This window comes from Callorhinus ursinus, unplaced genomic scaffold (assembly GCF_003265705.2).
Source record: "Callorhinus ursinus isolate GAN/ISIS: 27379988/994484 unplaced genomic scaffold, GSC_fseal_2.0 scaffold9, whole genome shotgun sequence".
Taxonomy (NCBI): Eukaryota; Metazoa; Chordata; class Mammalia; order Carnivora; family Otariidae; genus Callorhinus; species Callorhinus ursinus.
This window is the reverse complement of record NW_027397071.1, coordinates 29901780-29926392: the sequence shown is the minus strand read 5'-3', so window position 1 is coordinate 29926392 and position 24613 is coordinate 29901780. Positions and strand designations below refer to the sequence as shown.

The window sequence follows — 24613 nt, the reverse complement described above, 5'->3', positions numbered from 1 at the left end:
AATATAAATATAAATATAAATATAAATATAAATATAAATATAAATATAAATATAAATATCTGCTGAATAAATGATTGAAGAAAGTCATCCAAACCTTCTAAGAATGAAGTGTTGAATCACTCAGTGGGAGAGTCTGAGTGTTAGAAACTCTATTAAAATATTTTTGCCTGCAAAGAAAGCTGTCCCCTTATGTCTATCTACTGATCCTAATTCTCTTGATCAATACTAAAAAACTAGATTCTTTTCTCTTTTATACCTCTTCAACTACTTTCAGCCTAGAAAGTTAAAGACAAAGAGGACTGGCAATTAAGGTGGGATAATTCCAGTTTCATAAAAAAATAGTATGCTAGAGTGAAGAGGATGAGGGGCATCTTTTGGAATTACAGACTTTTTAGGGTACATTTATAGAAATTAATTATTTGCCTACAGTAAATGAATGTAAGAAGTATATAGATACGAAACATAGATGGGGCTACTGTGCTTGGCATGCTGTATCCCAAACTGGGTTCTAATTTGTATAGATCTAGAAAGAAACAAAACTGGAGGAGGTCCAGTTAAAGGTAATTTAAAAAGACTGTACAAAAAGATTGGGAAAAGTAAAACCTAGCTATGCAATTACAACTAACCTTAGTATCCCCAAATTACAAGACTGATGTCAGGAAATGCAATCATATCTTCCCATATCTCTTATGACTTTTGTTTTAACAAAACTCTGGATTAGATGAACTATATTTCTAAGATTTTGAAATTAATAAGATAAAATAAAAGCTGGAGATTACCAAGGGCCAAAATAAAATGTTCTTTAGGCATTTTATATATTTTAATTAACTCAATATAGTCACTGAAGCTTTTTAAGTCTATCTCCCATCTTTAATGACAAAGATGGAACCTCAAAGATGAAATGGCCCTCTTTTTTGATAATATATTTGATGTTTGAAGTCTCTCTACAACTTGTAGTCCAAGTGGCTGTTAGCTAACAAGTAAACATCCTCAGCTATATTAAATGACTTGATGATGGGGGGATCCTTAAATCATCACATACACTTTAAATATCTTATAACTTTGTCAGTTATACCTCAATAAACCTGGGGTATGATGTTTTGGATTTTGAGATTTAGATTTTGAGTTTGGATCTCTAGGTTTAAGTCTCAATTCTGTGATTTGTTAGCTATGTAACTTTGCACAGATTACTTACTGTGCTTCAGTTTCCTCATTTCAAAAACTGGAATAACAAAATGTGTCTTTTAAAATTGTTTGAGAATTAAATGCAAAGCCACAATATTAAACATCACTTTGTATTACGCCTGGCATATAGCAAATGCTCAATAAATGTTAATTTCCCTCTAATAATAGGAATCCAGTCTCTGCCAAGACAGTCCATTTCCACTTTAGACAGAACTGGCACTGGGTTCTTATACTGTGTGGAACTAGTCCAACACTACTAACAAGTAATAACACTTAGAAGTTTAATATACGATGTTATATTAAGAAAAGACGCTCTTGGGGTACCTGGGTGGCACAGTCGGTTAAGTGTCTGACTCTTGGTTTCTGCTTAGGTCATGAGCTCAGGGTTGTGAGATCAAGCCCCACATTTGGCTCTGGGCTCAACACTAAGTCAGCTTCAGATTCGCTCTCCCTTTCTTTCTGCCCCTCCAGCTCATGCCTCGCTCACTCTCATTCAAATAAATAAATAAATAAATCTTACCCCTCCCCCCGAAAAAAAATGGTACTTTTAACTTTGGCTATTAATTCTAGTTTATATATATTTCTTAACAATTTGTCACTCAGAAATGGTAGAATTTAATTTCTTTGAGTGACCTTAGAGAAATATGAGTTACAATTATATTTGAAAAGAACTCTTGAATAATCTTATTGATGTAAATGTTCCACTGGAATTACCTTCTCAGTAAAAACAAGAACAAAAAATTCTCTTTCTAGTGATTAAGGATTAGTTGGTATGGCAACGATCTTTTAAGACTAAAGGGATTCTCTCCTTATTTTTATTAAGAATGACAAAAAATAAGAGTATCAGAAATGTATTGCTGTTTTATCACAAGACCAGGAAATATAATTGTTTGATTACTTGATATTGCAAAAACACTTTTTTAGAAAAGTTTACTTTTATTTAGGTCATAAGATAGGTTAGAAGGAAAAGAATTTGTTCATTTAACCTATTAAATGGTACCACTTGTTTTGTGATAACCCAGCACACTTTGTAAATAAATTTTCACTTGCCTTGCATCAATGTAATTTACTACTTTATAGATGTTATATGGGTTCATTTGTTAGAAATAAAAATTCACTTGCCTTGCATCAATGTAATTTACTACTTTATAGATGTTATATGGGTTCATTTGTTAGAAAATATTTCAGCTGGCTTTCCCCAGTACAGATAATAAAATTATTTCTGACATATATGATTCAAATACAATACAAAGCCTCCTACTACTACAGAAATGTAAATTTAAACCAATCAAACTTTTTTTGAGGAAAGAAATTACAATATGCTTTCCAATACTTTACCTCTTAGCTTAATCTTTCAAATCTAAAGAAAAATATTTTCAGACTTAATAGCTTACTATTTTATGGCTTGGTAAGTTATAGCTTTTTAATAATGAAAAATATTAAGGTCAAATTTAGATTGAAATGATCAGAACTAAAATTAAAGACCAAATATTAAAAACAAGAATGCTCCTCGTATTATAAATATAATTTATATTGGACAAAAATATCAGTAACTCTATTTTCCCTCATTCTCTTGTAGAGTAGGTTTTGTTACATCACAAGTGACTTTAAATTTGTAGGAGCTAAGAATTTTTTATTCTGAATTTAATTAGGCACAGATGATGGTTAACATGACTCCTAAACATGCTTACAGATGACAGTAAAAATAAAAGAGCATAAAATAAGCTTACTGTTTCACCAATCTTTCCAATGTTTCCTTGATCTCCTACTTCGCCCTGTTAATAAATAATATAAAGCTGTAAAAATGATTATTTTTCAAACAAGATCACTCATGACATTCCTTCCATTTTCATTTAATGTAATTAGTCAAATTCTTTAAAAAAAAGCAAAGAAAACCTTATTTAAAACTCTGTTACAGTATTTCTGTTGAACATAGTCTTTCTACTATTTTCTTAAGTTACATTCTTCTATTTATGACTTTTAGTCACTTTTAAAACAATTTTGCAAATAGAATTTTTTAAAACGAAATATTTATTAAGGTGTACTCTGTAAAAGAGTGGTAGGTGCTGTGGAAGATATTAAGAAGAATAAAAATAAAATAAAGCCTTTGCCCACAGGAATGCTCTACTTGTTTCAGGAGAAAAGATCTCACAATGCTGAGCAGAGCAGAATACCTGCCACAGTTAAGAGGTAAGGAGTTCAGAGGAGCACACACACTGTGGGCTGGTTCAGCTAGAGTTGGCTTCACTGGGGAAGTGATGTATGCTCATAACCTTAACCACAGTCTGTAGTCCATAATGCTCTGAAAACTCAGTTTTTCAAAACTTGTTTGGTAGCAAACTTGACCTAACCTGAATTTATTTGACAGCAATGCTTTATCTGACCTGAGTGAGGCTATTTATAGTCTTGTTTATTTTAATTAATCTGAACACCCTTATATTGCACCACAGAAATATTAATGTTTCTAATTATGGTGTGCTGTCCCATGGCCTGCTGGTGGTAAGTAAACTGTAGTATATTCACCATATTACCTTTTGAAAATCCAAACATCAATGATTTCAAGTAATGGATTATGAAAATATATTTGAGTTGGGCTCTGAAGAATAGGTGATATGTCCCTGGTGATGAGAAAGGTCCGTTTTTGATGTTGAGGAATGGCATGAGTAAAGGCCAAACAAAGGCATAGATTAATGAAATGTAGAAGATTAAATTCAGGGTACCATGCAGAGTTAATATGACAAGAATATTTGTTTTATTTATAGAAATAGGAAATCAAACCATCAACTGCTATTTAAGAATTAGTAATTATATTGCAGGGTAGAATAGTAAAATGTTAAGCTGCACTGAACAATATTGTAGCCACTGATAACATAGAGATAGCTACTGAGCATTTGAAATTGGCTGCTGTGAACTGAAATGTGATGTAAGTATAAAATCCACACTAAATTTCAAAGACTTTGTAGCAAAAAAGAATATAAAATATCTCATTAAAAATTCTAATATTGATCACATGTTGAAATGATAATATTTTCCTATTTTGGGTTAAATAAAATATATTACTAAAATTAATCTCATTTGTCTCTTTTCATTTTTTTTTACTGTGACTCACATCTGTGATTCATATTATATACTCTGCTGGATAGTGCTGATTTTAAGCACTGAAACCTAATATTCATATGAGTAATCAATTGAAATGAAGTTTCAAAGACTACACAAATTTTCATTTCAATTCCTGTATGCACTTAGATATACAGTAAAGAATGAAGCAGGGGCGCCTGGGTGGCTCAGTCATTAAGCGTCTGCCTTTGGCTCGGGTCATGATCCCGGGGTCCTGGGATCGAGACCCGCATTGGGCTCCCTGCTCAGCGGGAAGCCTGCTTCTCCCTCTCCCACTCCCCCCGGCTTGTGTTCCCTCTCTCGCCGTGTCTCTCTCTGTCAAATAAATAAATAAAATCTTAAAAAAAAAAAAGAATGAAGCATTGCAGTAGATTGTAAATCCTCGTTTTTGACTGACTAGATAGCTTCTTTAGAAAATTTGTGGCAGAATAATATAGATTATTTATTTTCTTGTATTTCCCCCTCCTTACCCAATACCCCTTTCAAACTCCAAGGGAGATGGACCGTTCTATGCTTCGTAGTCTTAGGGGAGGTTTGTGTTAACAGGCAGAAAGCAGAAGTTGCTTGCAGACTACCTGCATTCCTGCTTTAGTTTTCAGAGAGCCTGAAGGTAGGAGGTTAAGTTGGTCTTTGAGGGCAACAAGAGAGAAAGGAATAGTTCCCCAGGCCTAGGAAGAGAACAGAGATCCTAGGGTTCTGTAAAAGGTGGTGTGACCCTTAATCAACTCCCAAGTGCTCCCCCCAGGAATGCCACGTTCTCCAAAGGGAATGCCAGGTTCTAGTGAATAGCTATATGACACACCAAGACTAAAATTCCAGGGACAAATACAAGGAGCTAAACATGAAAGAACTCATTCATCTCCTGGGTTACAATGAGCCACTTAAATGCTAGGGTGATTCTAGTAAGGGGACAGGATGTCACTATGACTAAGATTCAGTTTCTTGCCTGTTTGACTAGATGGTAGCTCACAGGCGGATTCTTTTTAGAGCCATCTGGGAGAACAGCGATTAAACTCAGTCAAGGAGAATTAAGCTTTCTGTTTATAAATATCGTGTTTCCATTTTTGTGTATAACTTTTGTGTACAGAGAAAACATTTTAGCTCATTTTTCTTTATTAATTGACCTCAAAAAATATTGTTCATTTTTTTCTTAGATTCTACTATCACAAAAATAGCTTAATATAGCTTCTCACTTTAAGAAATTAAGCTATAATGCTATAAAGTTTTTGATTTTTCCTTAAGTTTTAAATTTATATAAATCACCAATTCTTATAAGCTAGTTTCCTTTAGACCTTAGTGTTGCACATATAAAACCAGTGCATTACCTTATATTTGTTGGTGTTAAAAAGTCACACAAAACTTGGAAACAAGGCAAAAAATTAGGTGCCACATTCTTTAAATGACATAAAGTGGTGAAGGCCACCTAGTGATTTTCTAGGCAATGTCCTCAGAAACACTATACAATTGCTTAAAAGACCCAGACTTGATGAAGATATATATATATATAACAAATAGATAATATATATTTAGTGAAGTTATATTAATTTGTAGATTTCTGTCCAGTGAAAAGGACAGCCCCCAAAATTGTGGTTTATTCTCCTATATCTCACCACAAATTTAACAATTTATTAAACTGCATATCTATCCAAATAAAGATATAGACATAAACACAGTCACAGTTATAGATATTTATAGACACAGATCTCTAGATGTAGATCTAGATATAAAGATATATAACTTTTCAAATGCTATTTGAGCCAGTTTTAAAATATCACTGGTTCCCTTATTAATAGGTTGAATAAAATCTTAGATGTTCATTTTATATTTTTATGAAAGTCATAATTTTATCTTTCTGAAACTATACTTTATAACTCCTAATAAGTCAGCTACTTTACCTTTAAGCCTTCTGGTCCTGGTTCACCTGCAAAACCCTTTTGACCTGGTTTTCCCTAGAAGAGAACAGAAAAAAAGAGATACGTTTAATCATTTCCATTTTTGGAAATTTCCAAACATTTACAAAATTCAGACCATTCTATGAGATGAAACCCTTCAAAATCATTTGATAAATGTATTTTAGCATACCCATTAGTATTCATTCTGTGGTCTTTAACTGTCTACTATGCGCCCTGCACAGTTCTAGGGGTTGGGGATTGAGGAATGCACTAAGCCTACCTGCCTTCATAGAGCTTACATTCTAATGAGGATGATAACATTTAATAAAATAAGTAAAATATATAGTATGTTAGGTAGTGGTAAATGTGAAGGACATAGAGTTAAGCAAGGAAGGGAGATATAAACTGTTGTGGGAGTTTTGCTCAAATTTGTGATAAGCTTGACAAGGAAGACCTCACTGAGAAGATGGCAGCTGAGTAAAGGCTCACAAGGGACAAGTTGTATGACTATCTGAAGGAAGAATAGTCCAAGCAGAGGAAAAGAGCATGTGCAAAGGCCCTGAGGCAAGAATGTGACTGGTGTGTTGAAGAAACCATGAAGAGTCAATAAAGCTGGTGCAGAGTAAGAAAGGAGATTAGTAAGATGAGGTCAAAGAAAGGAATGGGGAATGAGAAGCCAGGTCATGTAGGGCCTGAAGGGTTACAGTTAGGGCTTTGCTTTTTACTCTGAATGAAGCAGGAAGACTTAGAAAAGTCTTGAGATTTGAGAAAAGTAGTGTCATTATCTATGTTTTAACAGGATCACTTTGGTGCAAGGGTGGAAGCAGGCAGTACAAAGAGGACTGAAATAATCCAAGTGAAAGATGACAGTGGCATAGACCAGGGTGGTAACAGAGGAGGTTATGAGTAAAACTGTGTATATAATTTGAAGGTAGAGCTTACAGGATTTGCTGACAGGTCAAGTGTAAAATGTGAGAGAAAGAGAAGAATCAAGAATAAACTCAAGATTTTAATCTGAGTAAGAGACTAAATGAATGAGGAAGATTCTAAGAAGAAAGGTTTGGAGGGTAAATTGAGAGCTCAGTTGTGGACACTGTAGTTTGATAGTCTTGTTAGATATTTAAAGTAGAGAGATCTTGCAGTAGTTTTACATGTCCAGAGATCCAGAGGATAGAAAATTCTGATCTGAACATATGATTTGGGCAATCACCAGCATTCTGATTGTATTTAAAGCCCTAAGACTGGACCAGCTCATCTAGGAGTGAGTGTAAATAGAAAAGAGACTAAGTCCACAAACCAAGCCCTGGGTTTTGTGGATTTACAAAATTTTGGAATTTGAAGAAATGAGGAAAATATGCAAATTTCCTGCCAGAGGGTTAGGAAGAAGATCATGTAAGTGAAGAAAGTGCTTCCAGGAGGAGGGTGTGATCTTGTCAAATGACCATTGAATTCAGCAACATGGAAGTCACTGATGACCTTCATAAGATCATTTGTTTTGGAGTGGTGGGGACAAGAATGGTTTCAGCAGATAGGGTGAGGAGAAAAACCGTAAAGAACATGTATAGACAATACTTCTGAAATTTTTTTACTGAAAAGGTAAGAAGAAAAAGGTTACACCTGAAAGAAAACCTGGGATCAGTATGTTTTGTTTTATGGTTTTCAAACTGGAAGAACTAATAGCATTTTTCTTTGCAGAGAGGATTGATCCATCAGAGAGAACAAAATTAAGATGCAGGCGAAAGTGGGAAATAGCTGGGTCAATGTTCTTCAGTAAGCCAAAGGGTAAGATATTTAGTAAACAAGTGGAAGATTTGACCTTGGCTAGAAAAATGGCCTCTTCATCCACAATAACAGGAGGGAAGGCCAAGTAAATGGTATAGATAAAGAGGAGATAGAAGCAATAGTAAAAACTTGTAGAAGTTCTCTGAACACTTCAATCTTCTCAGGGAACTAGGATGCAAAGTAATGGGCTAAGAATGAAAATTAGAGAGAAATGAATGGAGTTGAGAAGAGAGAAAGTGTAAAATAATAATTAGAAAATTAAAAGTAAATGAGAGGGGGTGGGGGCTGGGGGGGTTAAGTGTCTGCCTTCAGCTCAGGTCATGATCTCAGGTCCTGGGATGGAACCCTGTATCAGGCTCCCTGCTCAGCAGGGAGTCTGCTTTTCCCTCTGCCCCTCCCAACCTGTGTGTGTGCTCTCTTTCTCTCTCAAATAAATAAATAAAATCTTTAAAAAAAGAGTAAACGACTATGGGAATAAAATTCAGAATGCAATCAAGGGGATAATTTGGTGTTTTAAGCATGAGGAGGGATGTGAGGTCTCTGAGGAAAACAGGAATAATGGAAAGGCAATAGAATCACTAGCTTAAATTTCCTATTGGGACTGTTGGATTGGTTACATGAGAGAATGAACTAGAAAGAAAGGAGATTATGGTTGGGGAGTGAGAAGTTTGAAACTGAAAATAAGGAAGTGCTATTACTGGTAATAACAAGGTAAAAGTTATGACTACAGCAGGTAGTGCCTAAAGAGAGTAGGAATAAGATCACTGAAGAAGAGGAAGTCAAAATCCCAGATATTGGTAGATCAATCCATAGTATGTGGTTTCTAGTATCAAACAACTGATATCTGATTATACAAAATTTGATTAAGGAGATCACTATGCCTCAATCAATGTGTGTGACAAATTCAAATCTAAGAGTAAAAAACATGTGGGGGGTGACTACTAAATAGAATACTAATTTACAATACCTATCAGGTATTATAGATTTGGATTTGATTATTCCTATCCATTAACAAATACTCCTATTTTTCTTTCTTAAAACAAAACAAAACAATCCTCCAGCTTTCATTGTATTTTGACTACATGTAAAAACTTTAGGAACTTAAAAATTATATTTAGGACTTTGATCAAAAAAGCTGCTCTAATTTTTACCTCCACCTTGCTTGGAATTGTCTAGTGGTTTTCTACCAAGCACAAAGAAAAGCAAAGAATAAAAAATCATCCTATTATTGTTAAATATCAATTGCACTCTAAACAGAGATAGGAGAAGAAATGTAATTAAGAGTGATTTGTCTATGATATTCACAAAAAAGTTTTAAAATAATACACTTTATTCACATTGTTTTGGAAAAAGCCTTAGTGAGAATATTTCTTTCATCTCTAATAGTGTAATACTCAAGCATTGCAGTATATTAAGAAATAGTTATACATCCTATCTACATCATGAAAGGAATCTCCCTGGAACCTGTATCAGCACATTTAAAATTTCTTTGAAGTCAAGAAATTCAGGGCGTCAGTGCTGGAGGCATTACTTCTGGTCCTGTTTACGTTCTGCCATATTTGCTTTATCTTGAGCATGTTACACTTGAGCACGTAAGAGTAAGGACTTATTTTAATATTTTTAAAATGTGGACAATATCCTGTAGGGTTGTTTTCAGGATTAGAGATGATTTATGTGACATACTTAGAGCAATACTAGGCTTAAATTGATCTTCAACCAATAGTAGCAACAATAGTAATACATATTAAGACTGAGTTGATAAGAGGCAAACATGGTTCTACTGTTTTCTAGAGAAGTAAATTTTAAATGAGATCAATTATACTGGGCTCAAATAACAATAGTCTTCCTGTTATATAACTCACCCCACAAAAAATGAAATAAAAATTCTTCTTTTTCTTTCAGTGGGATAGTGTAGTATATGTGCTAGCGAGGTAAAGGTGCAAAAGAAAAATTTACTATCTCCTTAAATGTAAAAATGTTTTAAGAATCTGCATGTTATGATGTTCTCAAGAAAAAAGAATGATATGTATTTCATGTGAGTCTAATGATCCCTCTTAAAATAAATGTGATACACACACTTTAATTATTTCATAATAATGTAAGCTTTGGTCATGCATGCCAAAATTCTTAAATAACTCATTTTCAGAACTTGAAAACAGGTAATTCATATATTACCACACAATATTATCTGAAGAAAAAGTTGACAGAAAATACATCTTAGTTTCCATAATTTTACTGGCACACTTAGATATTCCCAGAATATCACTAAAATGGCTAAGGTATTTAGCTTTCTATTACATTTTGAGAAACTTTATAATTAGCACAAATTACTAAGACCATAAAACTACTGAAGGAACAAGCAAATACGCAGTAGGCATATCATTTAAAATATTGCTGGGAAATTCCAGTTATAAGCCTATATTGTTTGGATAGACTGTATGGTTATAGTGTCTTTGTCCTTTATTATAACTTAAAATTTGGTGCTATTAAAAGACATTCACATAACAGTAATTTTAAGAGAAGCACTTTTTGAAAAGTATTTATATGATACCTACTCTTGGCCCCAGTTCTCCAAAGGGTCCAACTGGTCCTTCTTCTCCCTTAAAAAAAAAAAATCAGAACATATCATGGCCTGAAATAAGTATTGAAAAAGGTAAACCCTTATTCTATTTATTCTGAAATCTGAAACTCACTGAGATGTGATGAAAATAATGCTGTGACTTTCTTGCATTTTTTCTAAAGATTTTATTTATTTGAGAGAGAGAGAAAAAGAGAGAGAGACCAAGCAAGAGTGGGGGGATGGGCAGAGGGGCAGAAGGAGAAGTAGATTCCCCGCTGAGTGGGGAATTGGAAGTGGGGCTGGATCCCAGGACCTTGAGATCATAACTTGAGCCCAGGTCAGATGCTTAACCCACCTACCCACCCAGGTGTCCCAACTTTCTTGTATTTTACTGTGCCATCCCATAACATTTTAATATTTTGAGTAACAACCCCACATCTACCCTAAAGGGGACATGCACTATTTGACTGTTTTTAAATAGGTAGATGATAAAAGTTATATATAGAAAGTTGAGAATGAATAAGAGTGAAAGTGATTAGGATATCTATCACAAAATCAAGAGAGCTGAAAGGGGGTTAATATCTAAAACATATGAAGAACTTATACAACTCAACACCAAAAGCCCAAATAATCCAATTAAAAACGAGGACCTGAATAGACATTTTTCCAAAGACAACATACAGATGGCCAACAGACATATGAAAAGATGCACAGCATCCCTAATCATCAGGAAAATGCACATCAAAACCACAACAAAGATTAAGAATCACTGAAATCATAAGTTAAGGATAACCTTTACTTTCTTGCACTCAGTATTTCTCCCATCCAGAGAGGAACTCAATTAAGTTCTTAATAGATGGAAATCAATATATCTTGGTATATTAAAAAGTTATTGGTACAGGACATGTTTGCTCTTGGCACATTTTAATACTTCATTCATTCAATAAATATGGTTTTGAGTCTTAGTTCTGTTTTCAGCCTTAGAGATACAAAGGTATATTGGATCCTACCAAATGGAGTTAATATCTAGAGATTCTTCTTGACTAACTTATAGTATTGGGGTGAAACCAGTTATAATGTCATAAAAAGGCAAAATCTTGTGCATTCTTCTAAGGATCAAAAAAATTTATGAGTGGATAGAGAGATATAGAGAGGATAGATATGAGATGGATAGAGGATATAGAGAATAAACATCAAAAAAAGAATTTTTATATATTATTCTCTAAGAAAATTAAAAATTAATAAATTTTTTATTACATTTATTGACATATTTTCTAAAACATACTGACTTTTCAAATTTAAATAAAAAGTTGATGTTACCATATCTGAATAGCATCCATAGACCTATTTAGCAACATGTATTCTATTTTATTTATTTGATCAACAAACATTTTGCTCAATTCACAATTCAATTAAAATAAAATTTACTAGGTCACAAATATAAAACAGATACAAATAGTAAATATATATTCTAGTATATATGAGTGAGATTCTAGCTCATATTCTTCAGATATTCCATGGAGGTCACCGACATAAATTACTTAATGAATTTACAACACTGAAGATGATTCCCAAATCCCATTCCATAACTGCCAATATAAAATGATAACCTGAAATCCTCTATGGCAAAAACGGTCCACACTAAAGCAATGTTTTTCTTTAAACAAAAAATAAAAAACTAAAACAACTGCTGACTGGATATTTATTTCTTCCATACCTGAAGTCCTTTGAGACCAGGCGGTCCAGGAGGCCCCCTATTTCCAAGGAGTCCCTATAAAAGCAACATAAGCACAAATAATAACTTTATCCCAATTAATATTTTTCAATCAGCATTAATCTGGAGATGGCAAATACAATTTGGTACCATTCCTTTTCCATTATTAAGTTATCAAAATGAGGTCAGAGGGTAGGTGAGCAGAAAACTACAGGACATCCAAAAAATTGGGAAAGGTGGGATAAAGTTATTTTTTTTTAAGTATGTTGGTGTTCAAATAATCTTCTCAGTATGTTACTCTTCAATCAGACACTCAGAAAAAGTACTTCTAAATTTAAAGCAATGAGTGCAATTGTTAATTTGATAATAGTACAATAAATACATAATAGAGTATCCACAAAGTCTAAAAACAGATGGAAGCGATATGTGCTATTTAATATCTGTTAAGAGACTAGCAGAATCCAGAACACATTATTTGCACTACATGTTCCTCAGCTTATTTCCCTTCTTAATACAAGCTGGTAAAAAGAGGGCAATTTGCAGAAGAAAGTAACAATTTGAATGTGATTAGGAATTTCACGATTAAAAAAAACTTGTTAATCAAAATCAAAATCAATGTTTTTAAAAATCAAATGCTCTCTGAATAAAAATTCATTAAATCACTTAAAAAAAACTTTCTATTCCAGAAAACACCCTTCAGTATCTATTTAACATGGTGACATTTTTCTTATTCAGTTCTGTTCCACTAACTATACAATGTGTCAGCAAAGTTTTAAGTAAATCTCTTTTAAAAACTACCTTTTGCATTATTACTTTTAGTGATTCTATAACCATTAAAAGATTTGTTCTAATTTTTAAATGTAGTAAATAACTATGCCAAATAGTGAACCTATCCAGGTGGGTTTAATCTTTAGTTCCAGAATGCAGCAGAGTGATAAACTGCACAAGAATCTTGTCTTCATATTATACCTTGCTCTATCATTGCTATGTTCTAATATAATCAAAAAATGAAAAACTTTTGGTCAGTTTTACAGTCTATAATATAGTATCACAAGCTTATGTATATAGCACCATTTAAGAAATTGTATGAATTTAGGCAATAACATTTTTGTGCAGCTATCTTATTTATTTATTGGAAGAGATGGATTAGATTATTGAAATGGGTATATGTTCTTTGATGCAAGTCCAACATACATTTGCAAAAGCATCCTAATTTTACTTAGGGAAACACTTTCTCCTCACTCAGCCCACATGATTGAGGGGAGGTGAGTCCACCCCTGACTAAATTTGAAGGTTGACATGTGACATGTACCTAAGTCAGTCAGCGTATTCTATACCCTGGAAACAGTGATTAGTTCAGTAATGAGCCAGAAACCCAATTCAGTCTAACCAAAGGAAATTTTAGACTACAGTGGAACAGCTGGGAGTGGCATTAAGGATGATGTAAACCTCTTTGACATCGCCCACAGCAACGTCTTTCAAGATACATCTCCAAAGGTTAGTGAAACAAAAGCAAAAATGAACTTTTGGGACTTCATCAACATAAAAAGCTTCTGCACAGCAAAGGAAACAGTCAACAAAACAAAGAGGCAACCCACAGAACGGGAGAAGATATTTGCAAATGACATTACAGATAAAGGGCTGGTATCCAAGATCTATAAAGAACTTCTCAAACTCAACACCCAAAAAAACAAATAATCAAGTCAAAAAATGGGCAGAAGACATGAACAGACACTTCTCCAAAGAAGACATACAAATGGCTAACAGACACATGAAAAAATGTTCATCATCATTAGCCATCAGGGAAATTCAAATCAAACCCACACTGAGATACCACCTTACACCAGTTAGAATGGCAAAAATTGACAAGGCAAGAAACAACAAATGTTGGAGAGGTTGTGGAGAAAGGGGAACCCTCTTACACTGTGGGTAGGAATGCAATGCAAGTTGGTACAGACACTTTGAAAAACAGTGTGGAGGTGCCTCAGAAAATTAAAAATAGAGCTACCCTATGACCCAGCAATTGCACTACTGGGTATTTACCCCAAAGACACAGATGTAGTGAAAAGAAGGGCCATATGCACCCCAATGTTCATAGCAGCAAGGTCCACAATAGCCAAACTGTGGAAAGAGCCAAGATGCCCTTCAACAGATGGATAGATAAAGAAGATGTGGTCCATACATACAATGGAATATTACTCAGCCATCAGAAAGGATGGTACCCAACATCTGCAACAACATGGGTGGAACTGGAGGAGATTGTGCTAAGTGAAATAAGTCAAGCAGAGGGACGCCTGGGTGGCTCAGTTGCTTAAGCAGCTGCCTTCGGCTCAGGTCATAATCCCCAGGTCCTGGAATCGAGTCCCGCATCGGGCTCTCCGCTCAGCAGGGAGCCTGCTTCTCCTTCTGCCTGCAGCTCCCCCTGCTTGAGTTCTCTCTCTCTCCAACAAATAAATGAATAATATCTTAAAAAAATAATAAGTCAAGAAGAGAAAGTCAATTATCATATGGTTTCACTTATTTGTGGAACATAACGAATAGCATGGAGACATTAGGAGAAGGAAGGGAAAAATGAAGGAGATGGAAATCAGAAGGAGAAATGAACCATGAGAGACTATGGACTCTGAGAAACAAACTGAGGGTGTTAGAGGGGCGGGGGTGTGGAGATGGGTTAGCCCAGTGATGGGTATTAAGGAGGACGGTGATGGGTATTAAGGAGGGCACGTACTGCATGGAGCACTGGGTGTTATACGAAAACAATGAAGCGTGGATCACTACATCAAAAACTAATGATGTATTGTATGGTGACTAACATAACATAATAAAATACAATTAAAAAAAAAAGATGATGTAAACCTAAAGAGTGGGAAACCAGGAAGTGGAGAGAGCCTGAGAACGAAATCCATAAATTAACAAATGAAAAGAGCAGGAGTAATTGGATTCTAATGATATTGTTTCTGGTCCTGGATTTAGTTGTTTGAATTCCTAAACTTTTCTCATATTTATATAATCACACTTAAATTGTTTTCATCACTTACAACTGAAAGAATTCTGACTGATAAAATGATTTCTAACTCTTTAATATCCAAAATACTCTTCTAGATCTCTAAGTGATACGTTTTAAGTATTTAGACCGACTTAAGGTATGGAATCAGAATGCTCTGATATTTCCATTCCATCACAGGACAGCTAATGCTTAATTATTTAATTCATAATCATTCATTTTTTCATCCAACATTTATTGCTTTTCTACTATGCATTAGGTCCAATAAACAGCACATTAGGCCCTGAGTATACAAACACGAAGCACAGTTCCTATTCTCAATGAATTCATAATTTCTTAAGGATGATGACACTTTAAAATAAAAATTAGTAAATAAGAGTTGTAATAGAAGTAGAAGCAGAAGGAAAGTATAATGGGAACTTACATGAAAGAGCAAAATCTTTTCTGGGAGGGTCAGAAATTTTTAAATGTTTGCGAATAATTTTATGCTTAGTTATGATAGGCTAATAAAAACTTACAGCATAAAATAAGCAGACACCACACAATTATTAACAACTTCTGGGGCTCAAAAGATATTGACATATACAATTTTAGATTATTGTATATGTGTAAGAAACTGGCTCAGCCCCATATCCAGGGTGTAACTAGCAGGCGGCTGAGTGATCAAAGAAAACTAGGTTCCCCTATTCTCTCATCGCAGCTATTTACTCTGCACAAGTGGTACCACTGTCCAAGAAACAAAAAATGACTCCCAGGAAACAGATAAACTCTTTTTCCTCTCTTCCAAAACCAATTTACAAACTTAAAAAGGTTATAAAAGCTGAGTTAAAAAAAAAAAGAACTAGTTATATGCTCTTTATAAGAAACACACATAAAACAAAAATACAGGGAGATTTAAAGTCCAAAAAGTAGAAAAAGATATTCAAGAGATTCACCAGCTCCAAAATAGCTGAAATAATCACATTAATGTAAGATATAACAGACTTTAAGGTAAAACAGATTATTAAAGTTAAGAGGGTCACTAAATAATGTGTTCATCAGGAAGAGATTAAAAACTCTCAATTTTTAGGCAACAAGTAAATTCCAAATACATGAAGTAAAAACTAATAGATAAATAAAGATAAATTGAGAAATCTAAAATTAGAGAGGGGAATTTTAATACATCTTTCAGAAATTAGTAGATCTAGTGGATAAAAAACAGTAGAAATAGAGAAGACTGAAATAGCAAAATTACTTGATCTTATGGCCATACGTAGAACAGTGAATCCCCAAGTTGGAGTTTACAAATTCTTTACAAGGACATGTGGAAGATTTGTGAAAATGAACCTCAAGAAAGAAAGAAGGCCATAAATGTCTACCAACAGTCATATTGATTAAACAATTATATCGACATAGTGGGTTACTATGTAGCAGTAAAAATAAATAAGCTGTAATTACATATATCAACCTAGAGCACAGGGAAAAGATAAGACTGAGTGGCAGGAGCAAATCACTGAAGATTTTATGGAGTATGATTCCATCTATATGAATTTCCAAAACAAGCAAAACAACGAATATTGTGTATACACAGATGGTAAAAGTATGGCAAAAACAAGAGAGTGGTTATCTATAAACGCAAGAAGGGAAGAGACAGATGTGATTAGTGAGGGATACTCAAGAAGCTTATAATGGTCTATTTCTTAATGTTAATACAGTTTGTTTTATTATCATTGTTTAAACTGTGTGCATGTTTCATATTTGTCATGTTAAATACACAAATTCTTTTTCCTTTAATTGGAAATATATAGAATCTGAAGTTGAGTCTGAACTTGATCCAGCTCTGAACATTCCTAGGGCTATAACCTGAGTTTCCTTATCTGTAGAATCATGTTACCATCATCATCATAAGGTTATTGCAAGAAAGAAAAGGGTACCTTGAATATAACAGGGACTCAATAATTATTAGTTTCCTTCTCCTTATGCACTGCATGTTGATTAGTGTTTTCAACAGTCTTTGAACTGATATTGCACTTATCTACTCTATATATTCACAATATTCATATTTATAATTTGCTATTGTATTCTTCCAAAAATATCTTTCATCATCTCACTCCTCTTAAAATCTTCCATAGAGTAAGAGTAGAGTTTTTGCATATAACTGGAGTTAAGGTGTTGTCAGCTTAAAATAGATTGCTATAACTACAAGAGGTTTTATGTAAGCACCACTGTAGCCACAAAGAAAGTATCTATAAAAGATACACAAAAGAAAATGAGAAAGGAATCAAAGCATGTCACAATAAAAATTCAATGAAATACAACTGAAGACAGGAAGAGAGAAGAGGAACAAAGAAGCTTTAAGACAAAACAACTGCAATTAATAAAATGTCAACAGTAAGTCTTTCCTTATTAGTAATTACTTTAAAGGTAAATGGATTAAAGTCTGCAATCAAAAGACTTAGAGTGGCTGAATGGATTTAAAAAAAGATCCAACTATATGATATCTACAAGAGACACACTTTAGGGTGCCTGGGTGGCTCAGATGGTTAAGCGTCTGCCTTCGGCTCAGGTCATGATCCCAGAGTCCTGGGATCGAGTCCTGCATCGGGCTCCCTGCTCCTTGGGAGCCTGCTTCTCCCTCTGCCTCTCTCTCGCTCTCTCTCTCTCTGTGTCTCTCATGAATAAATAAATAAAATCTTTAAAAAAAATTAGTTGCATAAAAAAAACCTTAAAAAAAAAAAAGAGACACACTTTGGATTTAATGCCATATGTCAGATGAAAGTGAAACATGGAAAAAGATATCCCATGCAAATGATAACCAAAAGAAAGCAGGTGTGGCTATACTTACATCAAACAAAACAGACTAAGTCAAAAACTGTCATAAGAGACAAAGAAAGACATTAACTAATGACAAAAAGGTAAATTTGCCAGAAAGACATAACAATTATAAATAAATAAGCACCCAATATCAGATACCCAAATACATGAAGCAATTATTGACAGAACTGAAGGAAGAAAGAGAGAGAAACACAATAAATGCAAGAGATTCCAATGCCCTATTTTCAATAATTGATATAACAACCAGACAGAAGATCAACAAAGAAACAGAAGATTTGAACAACACTAAAAATCAAATGGACCTAATAAACATAAAAAACATTCCACTCAAAGCAGCAGAATACACTTTCTTTTCAAGCACATATGGAACATTTGACAGTACAGATCAAATAGATCATATTTTAGGCCACAAAACAAGTCTTAACACATATAATAAAATAGAAATTATACCAACTATCCTTTCTGACCGTAATGGAATGAAACTAGAAATCAATAGCAGAAGGAAAACTGAAAAAGTCACAAATAGGAGGAAATTAAACAACACACTCCTGAAGAACCAATGGGTCAAAGAAGAAATCAAAAGGGAAATTAGAAAATATCTTGGGACAAATGAGAATGAGAACACAATATGGGATGCATAAAAATAATACTAAGAGGGAATTTTAAAATGGTAAACACCTACATTAAAAAAGAAGAAAGATCTCAACTAAGCTACCTAACTCTATACCTCAGGAAACTAGAAAAAGAACAAACTAAGCCCAAGTTAAGAGGTAGAAGGAAATAATAAAAATTAGAGCAGAAATAAGTGAATAGAGGATAGGAAAACAATAGAAAAAAATCAACAAAACTAAAGGTCTTTTTTTTTAAAGATTTTATTTATTTATTTGAGAGAGAGAGAGAGAGAATGAGAGAGAGCACGAGAGGGAAGAGGGTCAGAGGGAGAAGCAGACTCCCCGCTGAGCAGGGAGCCCGATGCGGGACTCGATCCCGGGACCCCAGGATCATGACCTGAGCCGAAGGCAGTCGCTTAACCAACTGAGCCACCCAGGCGCCCTAAAGGTCTTTTTTTTTTAATCAACAAAATTGACAAACCCTTAGCTAGACTAACAAAAAGACAAGACTTAAATAAAATAAAAAATGAAAGAGAAGCATAAGATACTAATATGAACAACTGTACACCAACATTTTGGTTAACCTAGAAGACACAGATAAAATTCCTAGAAACATATATCCTACCAAAACTGAATCATGAAGAAATAAAAAATCCAACAGATCTCTAACTAATAAGAAGATTAAATCAATAATAAAAAACCTCCCAACCAGGAAAAGCATAGAACCCAATGACTTCACTGGGGAATTCTACCAAACATTAAAAAAAAAAAAAAAAAAAAAAAGGAATTAATGTAAATCCTTTTCAAACTTTCAAAAAGCTGAAAAGAAGGGAACACACCCAAACTCATTTTATGAGGCCAACATTACTATGATACCAAAGACAGATAAAGACACTATAAGAAAAGAAAATTACATGCCAAATTCTCTGATGAATATTGGTGTAAAAATCCTCAAAAAAATACAGCAAAATGAATCTGACAGCACATTAAAGAACCATAACCAAATGGGATTCATTCCTGGGATATAAGAATTGTTTATATATGAAAATCAATCAATGTGATATACCACATTAACAGAACAAAAGGTAAAAATAACATAATCATGTCAATAGATGCAGAAAAAGCATTTGACAAAATTTAATACCCTTTCATGGTAAAACACTCGACAAACTAAAAATAGGAGGAAATTATTCAACCTAATAAAGGTCATAAATGAAAAGTTAACAGTTTATATTATACTCAAGAGTAGAAAACTGAAAGCTTTCCTCTAAGATTAGGAGCAAGGCAAGAATGTTCCTTCCCACCACTTCTATCCAACATAGTATTAGAAGTCCTAGATAGAACAATTAATCAAGAAAGAAAAAAATGCACCCAAGAAGGAAAGGAAAAAATAAAATTTCTGTTCACAGATGACATCATCTTGTATGTAGAAAATCCTAAAGGTGTTACCAACACATTGTTAGAACAAATAAATGAATTCAACAAAATTGTAGAATACAAAATCAACATACAAAAATCAGCTGCATTTGTATACACTGACAACAAACAATTTGAAAAGGAAATTAAGACAATAATCCCATTTCCAATAGCATCACAAACAATAAAATACTTAGGAATAAACTTAACCAAGGAGGTGAAAGACTTGTACATTGAAAATTACAAAACATTGCTGACAGAAATTAAACATAACACAATTAGTGTAAAGATATATCATGCTCATGGACTGGAAGACCTAATACTGTTAAAACATTCATACTACCAAAAGCAATCTACAGACTCAATGCAATCCCTGGCAAGAACTCAATGGCAAATATAGAAAAAATAATTATATTATTCATATGGAACCACAAAGGACCCTGAATAGCCAAAAGATTCTTGAGAAAGAAGAATGCTGGAGGTCTCACATTTCTTGACTTCAAAATATATTAAAATGTTATAATAAAACAGTTTGGTGCAGGCATAAAGACAGATATATAGGCCAATGAAACAGAACAGATTACTCAGAAATAAAACCACACATATATGATCAAACAGTCTTTGGCAAGAATGCTAAGACTATACAATGGGAAAAAAGATAGTCTCTTCCACAAATGGTGTTAGAAAAGCTGGATATGCAAATTGGACCCTTCTCTTACACCATACACATGAATCAACTCAAAATGGGTTAAAGCCTCAAATATAAGACCTTGAAACCATAGGCAGAAAGCTCTATTACATTGGTCTTGGAATGATTTTTTGGATTTCACACAAAAGCAAAGGTAACAAAAGCAAAAATAGACTAGTAAATACTCCTGCACAGAAAGAAAACAATCAACATAGTGAAAAGGCAGTTTACAGAATGGGAGAAAATATGTGTAAACCATAAATCTGGTAAGTGTTTAATATCTAAAATATATAAGGAACTCCTACAACCCAACAGCAAAAACCAAATAACCCAATTAAAATAATGGCCAAAGGACTTAACAGAAATTTCTCCAAATAAAACATACAAATGACCAAATATATTTTGTAAAAATGTTCAACATCACTAATCATTAGGGAGATGCAGATCAAAGCCACAAAGAGATATCACCTCATACCTGTTAGAATGACTATTATAAACAAACACAAAATAAATGTTGAAAGGATGTAGAGAAATTGGAACTCTTATGCACTATTGGTGAGAAAGTAAAACAGTGCAGCCACTGTGGAAAACTGTGTGGAGATCCTCCAAAAATTAAAAACAGAACTACCATATGATTCAGCCATCCCACTTCTGGGTATTTATTCAAAAGAACTGAAAGCAGGAGCTCAAAGAGATAACTGCACTCCCATGTTCATTATGCAGCACTATGCAATAGCTTCTAGGTAGAAACAACCTAAACACTCCTTGAAGGATGAATGGATAAAGAAAATGTGGATATTCAGACTACTGGGCAATGGATTGTTACTTAGCCTTAAAAAGAGAAGGAGGAACTTCCATACTGTTTTCCATAATGGCTGCACCAACTGACATTCTCACCAGCAGTGTACAGAGTTTCTTTTTCTCTACATTCTTGCCAACACTTGTTATTTTCTTGTCTTTTTTTTTCCTCCTCTTTTTAATAATAGCCAGTCTAACAGGTGTAAGGTAACATCGCATTGTGGTTTTGATTTGCATTTTCCTGATGATGAGTGATACTGAGCACCTATTAAAAAAAAAAAAAGGAAATTCTAACATATGCTATGTCATGGATGAACCTTGAATACCTTATGCTAAGGGAAACAAACCAGTCACAGGAGGACAAATAATGTATAATTCTACCTATGTGAGGTGTCTAAAATAGTCATTGTCATAGAAGCAGAAGGTAGGATGATGGTTGGTTGCCAGAGGTTGGAGGAAGTGGAAATACAGCGTTGCTGTTCAGACTGGGTACAGACTTTCAGACATGCAAGACCAAGTGGTCTAGAGATTTGCTGTACAACAATATGTATATAGTTAACATTATTGTACTATACACTTAAAAATTTGTTGAGAGTAGATTTTATGTTATATTTTTATCACTACAACAAAACAAAATCTTCCATGAGATTATTGACTTATTAGCATTTAAACTTCTCAGCTTTATATTTCAGACATGTCACAATCTGACTCCTAACTTTTTTTAAGACAAGTGGGTTTACTTTTGCGCTCCATCCCTGTGTTCATGTTTGTACCTGTTATATAAATACTCTCATTCCTTGACTCTACCTGGCCAAATCCAACCCATCCAACTCAAAATCCTAATTTTTCTGTAAAGTTTCTCAGAAAAATTGCCATATTAGTCATTCTTTCCCCTTCCCCTGAGCTCCGTATGTGCTGCCTAGTTATGCTTTTTTAACTTTTCACATGTGGAAATCTCACACTTTCAGAAAATTACAAGTTCCTAACAGAAGACCATCTTTTAATCTTGTTTTCAAGTAATTGCTTAACACAGTACATTGCTCATTGTACAAACTCCTAAGTATTTCATAGCTGACTAAATAAAGTCTGGAGAATAAAATGATAAATAATATCAAAAACCTTGATTTAGCATATTCAATATAAGTCTTCAGGGTAGGGTCAAGGTGATCTTAGAAAACTACTTAGAGTTATACATTTTCCTCTTAGCTCACCTCTATACAGATGATCACAAGACCTATTTTAATAATTCAGTGTGAAGGTTATTTTCATATATTGTGTAACATAATTCACAAATGGTAGGCTTTCTCTAAAAACTTATCAGAGATGTTATACAATAGAAAATAATAGCTTGTTTTACCATCCCTAATTCCATAGCCAAAGTAACAACACAAATCATAATAGCAATAAATAAATTAGTCCTCTGTTTACTGGAGAGCAGAGAATATTTACTGGGTACTCACTTCCTGCAGTAAGCAGCAAAGGATGTGGTTTTTCTAATGTTGTGGGATGCTTGAAAGCAGATGGTCAAACTGGGTATCTCTTTAAAAAGGCTTGCTAAACTGTTTGTATCTATAAACACATATACAAACACACATATTTTCACAATCAATGGAATCATAATCAACACAAGTTTCCAATCTTAGTTTGAGGTTTTTAGTCAACTGGCAGAAAATGAAGAGAAAACACAAAGCTTCTTTAGAGTTGTGCCAAACTGCTCTGGAAAGAATCCAGTTGGTTTGCAAATAGGGTAACCATGTATTTCACATAGAGTGCACATAATTGTCTTGATGACCACCTTGAATAGCCTTAATGGAGCTTTAGTAATTTATATTGTCCCTCCTTTCCAAACAAGATAGGTATATTAAAATAAAGGAAGTTTTAAGATGCTTCCATGATACAGTGTACACTACCAAAGAAACTCATCATGCTAATAGGGTCAGTATGTTTGACTCTTTTTTTTTCCCCTCTGTTTCTAGAAACAACTTCAATAAAAATAGGAAGCACCAAGAAGAAAAACATAACCAGACCCCTCTTAAACTGTAAGACAAAAATCACGTCCCTCTTCTTTTAAAATTTTCTGGTTCTTTTCATCTTTTCTGAAATATTTTAAAATTTGGTGATATATAAACAATCAATCAGTCTAATGACATTGTTGCCGATGGGGCTTCAAGGTCATGTTTACTGAATAAATTTAGATAAGGAATCCACAAAGTGATTATTACTCATTGGAAATTCAACCACTGATATTCATTAAAATGTCTGGTTTTCAGGGGTTTTGTCCCACTTTTAAACAATGTAATTCTAAGACTAAAATAAGGAATGAGAAGGAAGTTTTAAAGATCACTGTTGTAATATTATTCAAGAGGTCAGTTGGATTTCTTCAGTTCTCTGACATTTTTCTTGACAAAACTTGAAGTGAAACAAAATTTCCAAACTGAAAAGAATTTAGAAAGCTACCTGGTTCTTCTCCTAGTATGACATGCATTTTTGAAAACATTAAGTTTAATTATTATTCCTTTTAAAGTAATTCTCAATTTCCTAGAGCAAAATCTGTTTCTTAATTATTTAGGCTTTCATAGCACTTCACCAACTCTTTTGTATAGCATTTCTTACAACATTTTGTGATTTTTTTTGGTATCTTTCACTAAACTTTACCTCATCCAGGGGAGGAACCATAGTTTAGAAATCTTTATAATCTCACATTTACTACTTGGCTGAAGCTCAATATTTATTAAATGAAATACTAAATGAATGGGTGAATGGTGTTTATATATGCATCAAGTTCAAGTATGCAGCAGGTGAAGGGCTAAACATTACAGGAGTTATCAACTCCATTCTTTATACTACCGTTCTCTCTCAACATCTCCTCATGCTACTATTTCTACTTTTAAGCTTGGTTTACTGCTATTTATTGATTATTATCACCTTGATGTCAAGCAGTTACTTCAAACTAAATATACCCAGAATGAAACTTCTTGTATTCCCCATCCTCCAAACTAGTTCCTCTCAAGTTCCCTATTTAAGTCAATGAC

General features: G+C 33.8%; 1 protein-coding gene across 1 annotated transcript in view; it reads right to left on the bottom strand.

Annotated features, from left to right (window-relative positions):
* COL24A1 (collagen type XXIV alpha 1 chain) overlaps positions 1–24613 on the bottom strand; it is a 415211-nt gene that overhangs the window by 192210 nt on the left and 198388 nt on the right. Inside the window, exons 23-26 of the mRNA XM_073896005.1 lie at positions 12254–12307; positions 10532–10576; positions 6198–6251; positions 2916–2960 (exon numbers count right to left, since the gene is read on the bottom strand). Coding sequence (XP_073752106.1) covers positions 2916–2960; positions 6198–6251; positions 10532–10576; positions 12254–12307 — 198 coding nt within the window. The remainder of the gene's footprint in view (positions 1–2915; positions 2961–6197; positions 6252–10531; positions 10577–12253; positions 12308–24613) is intronic.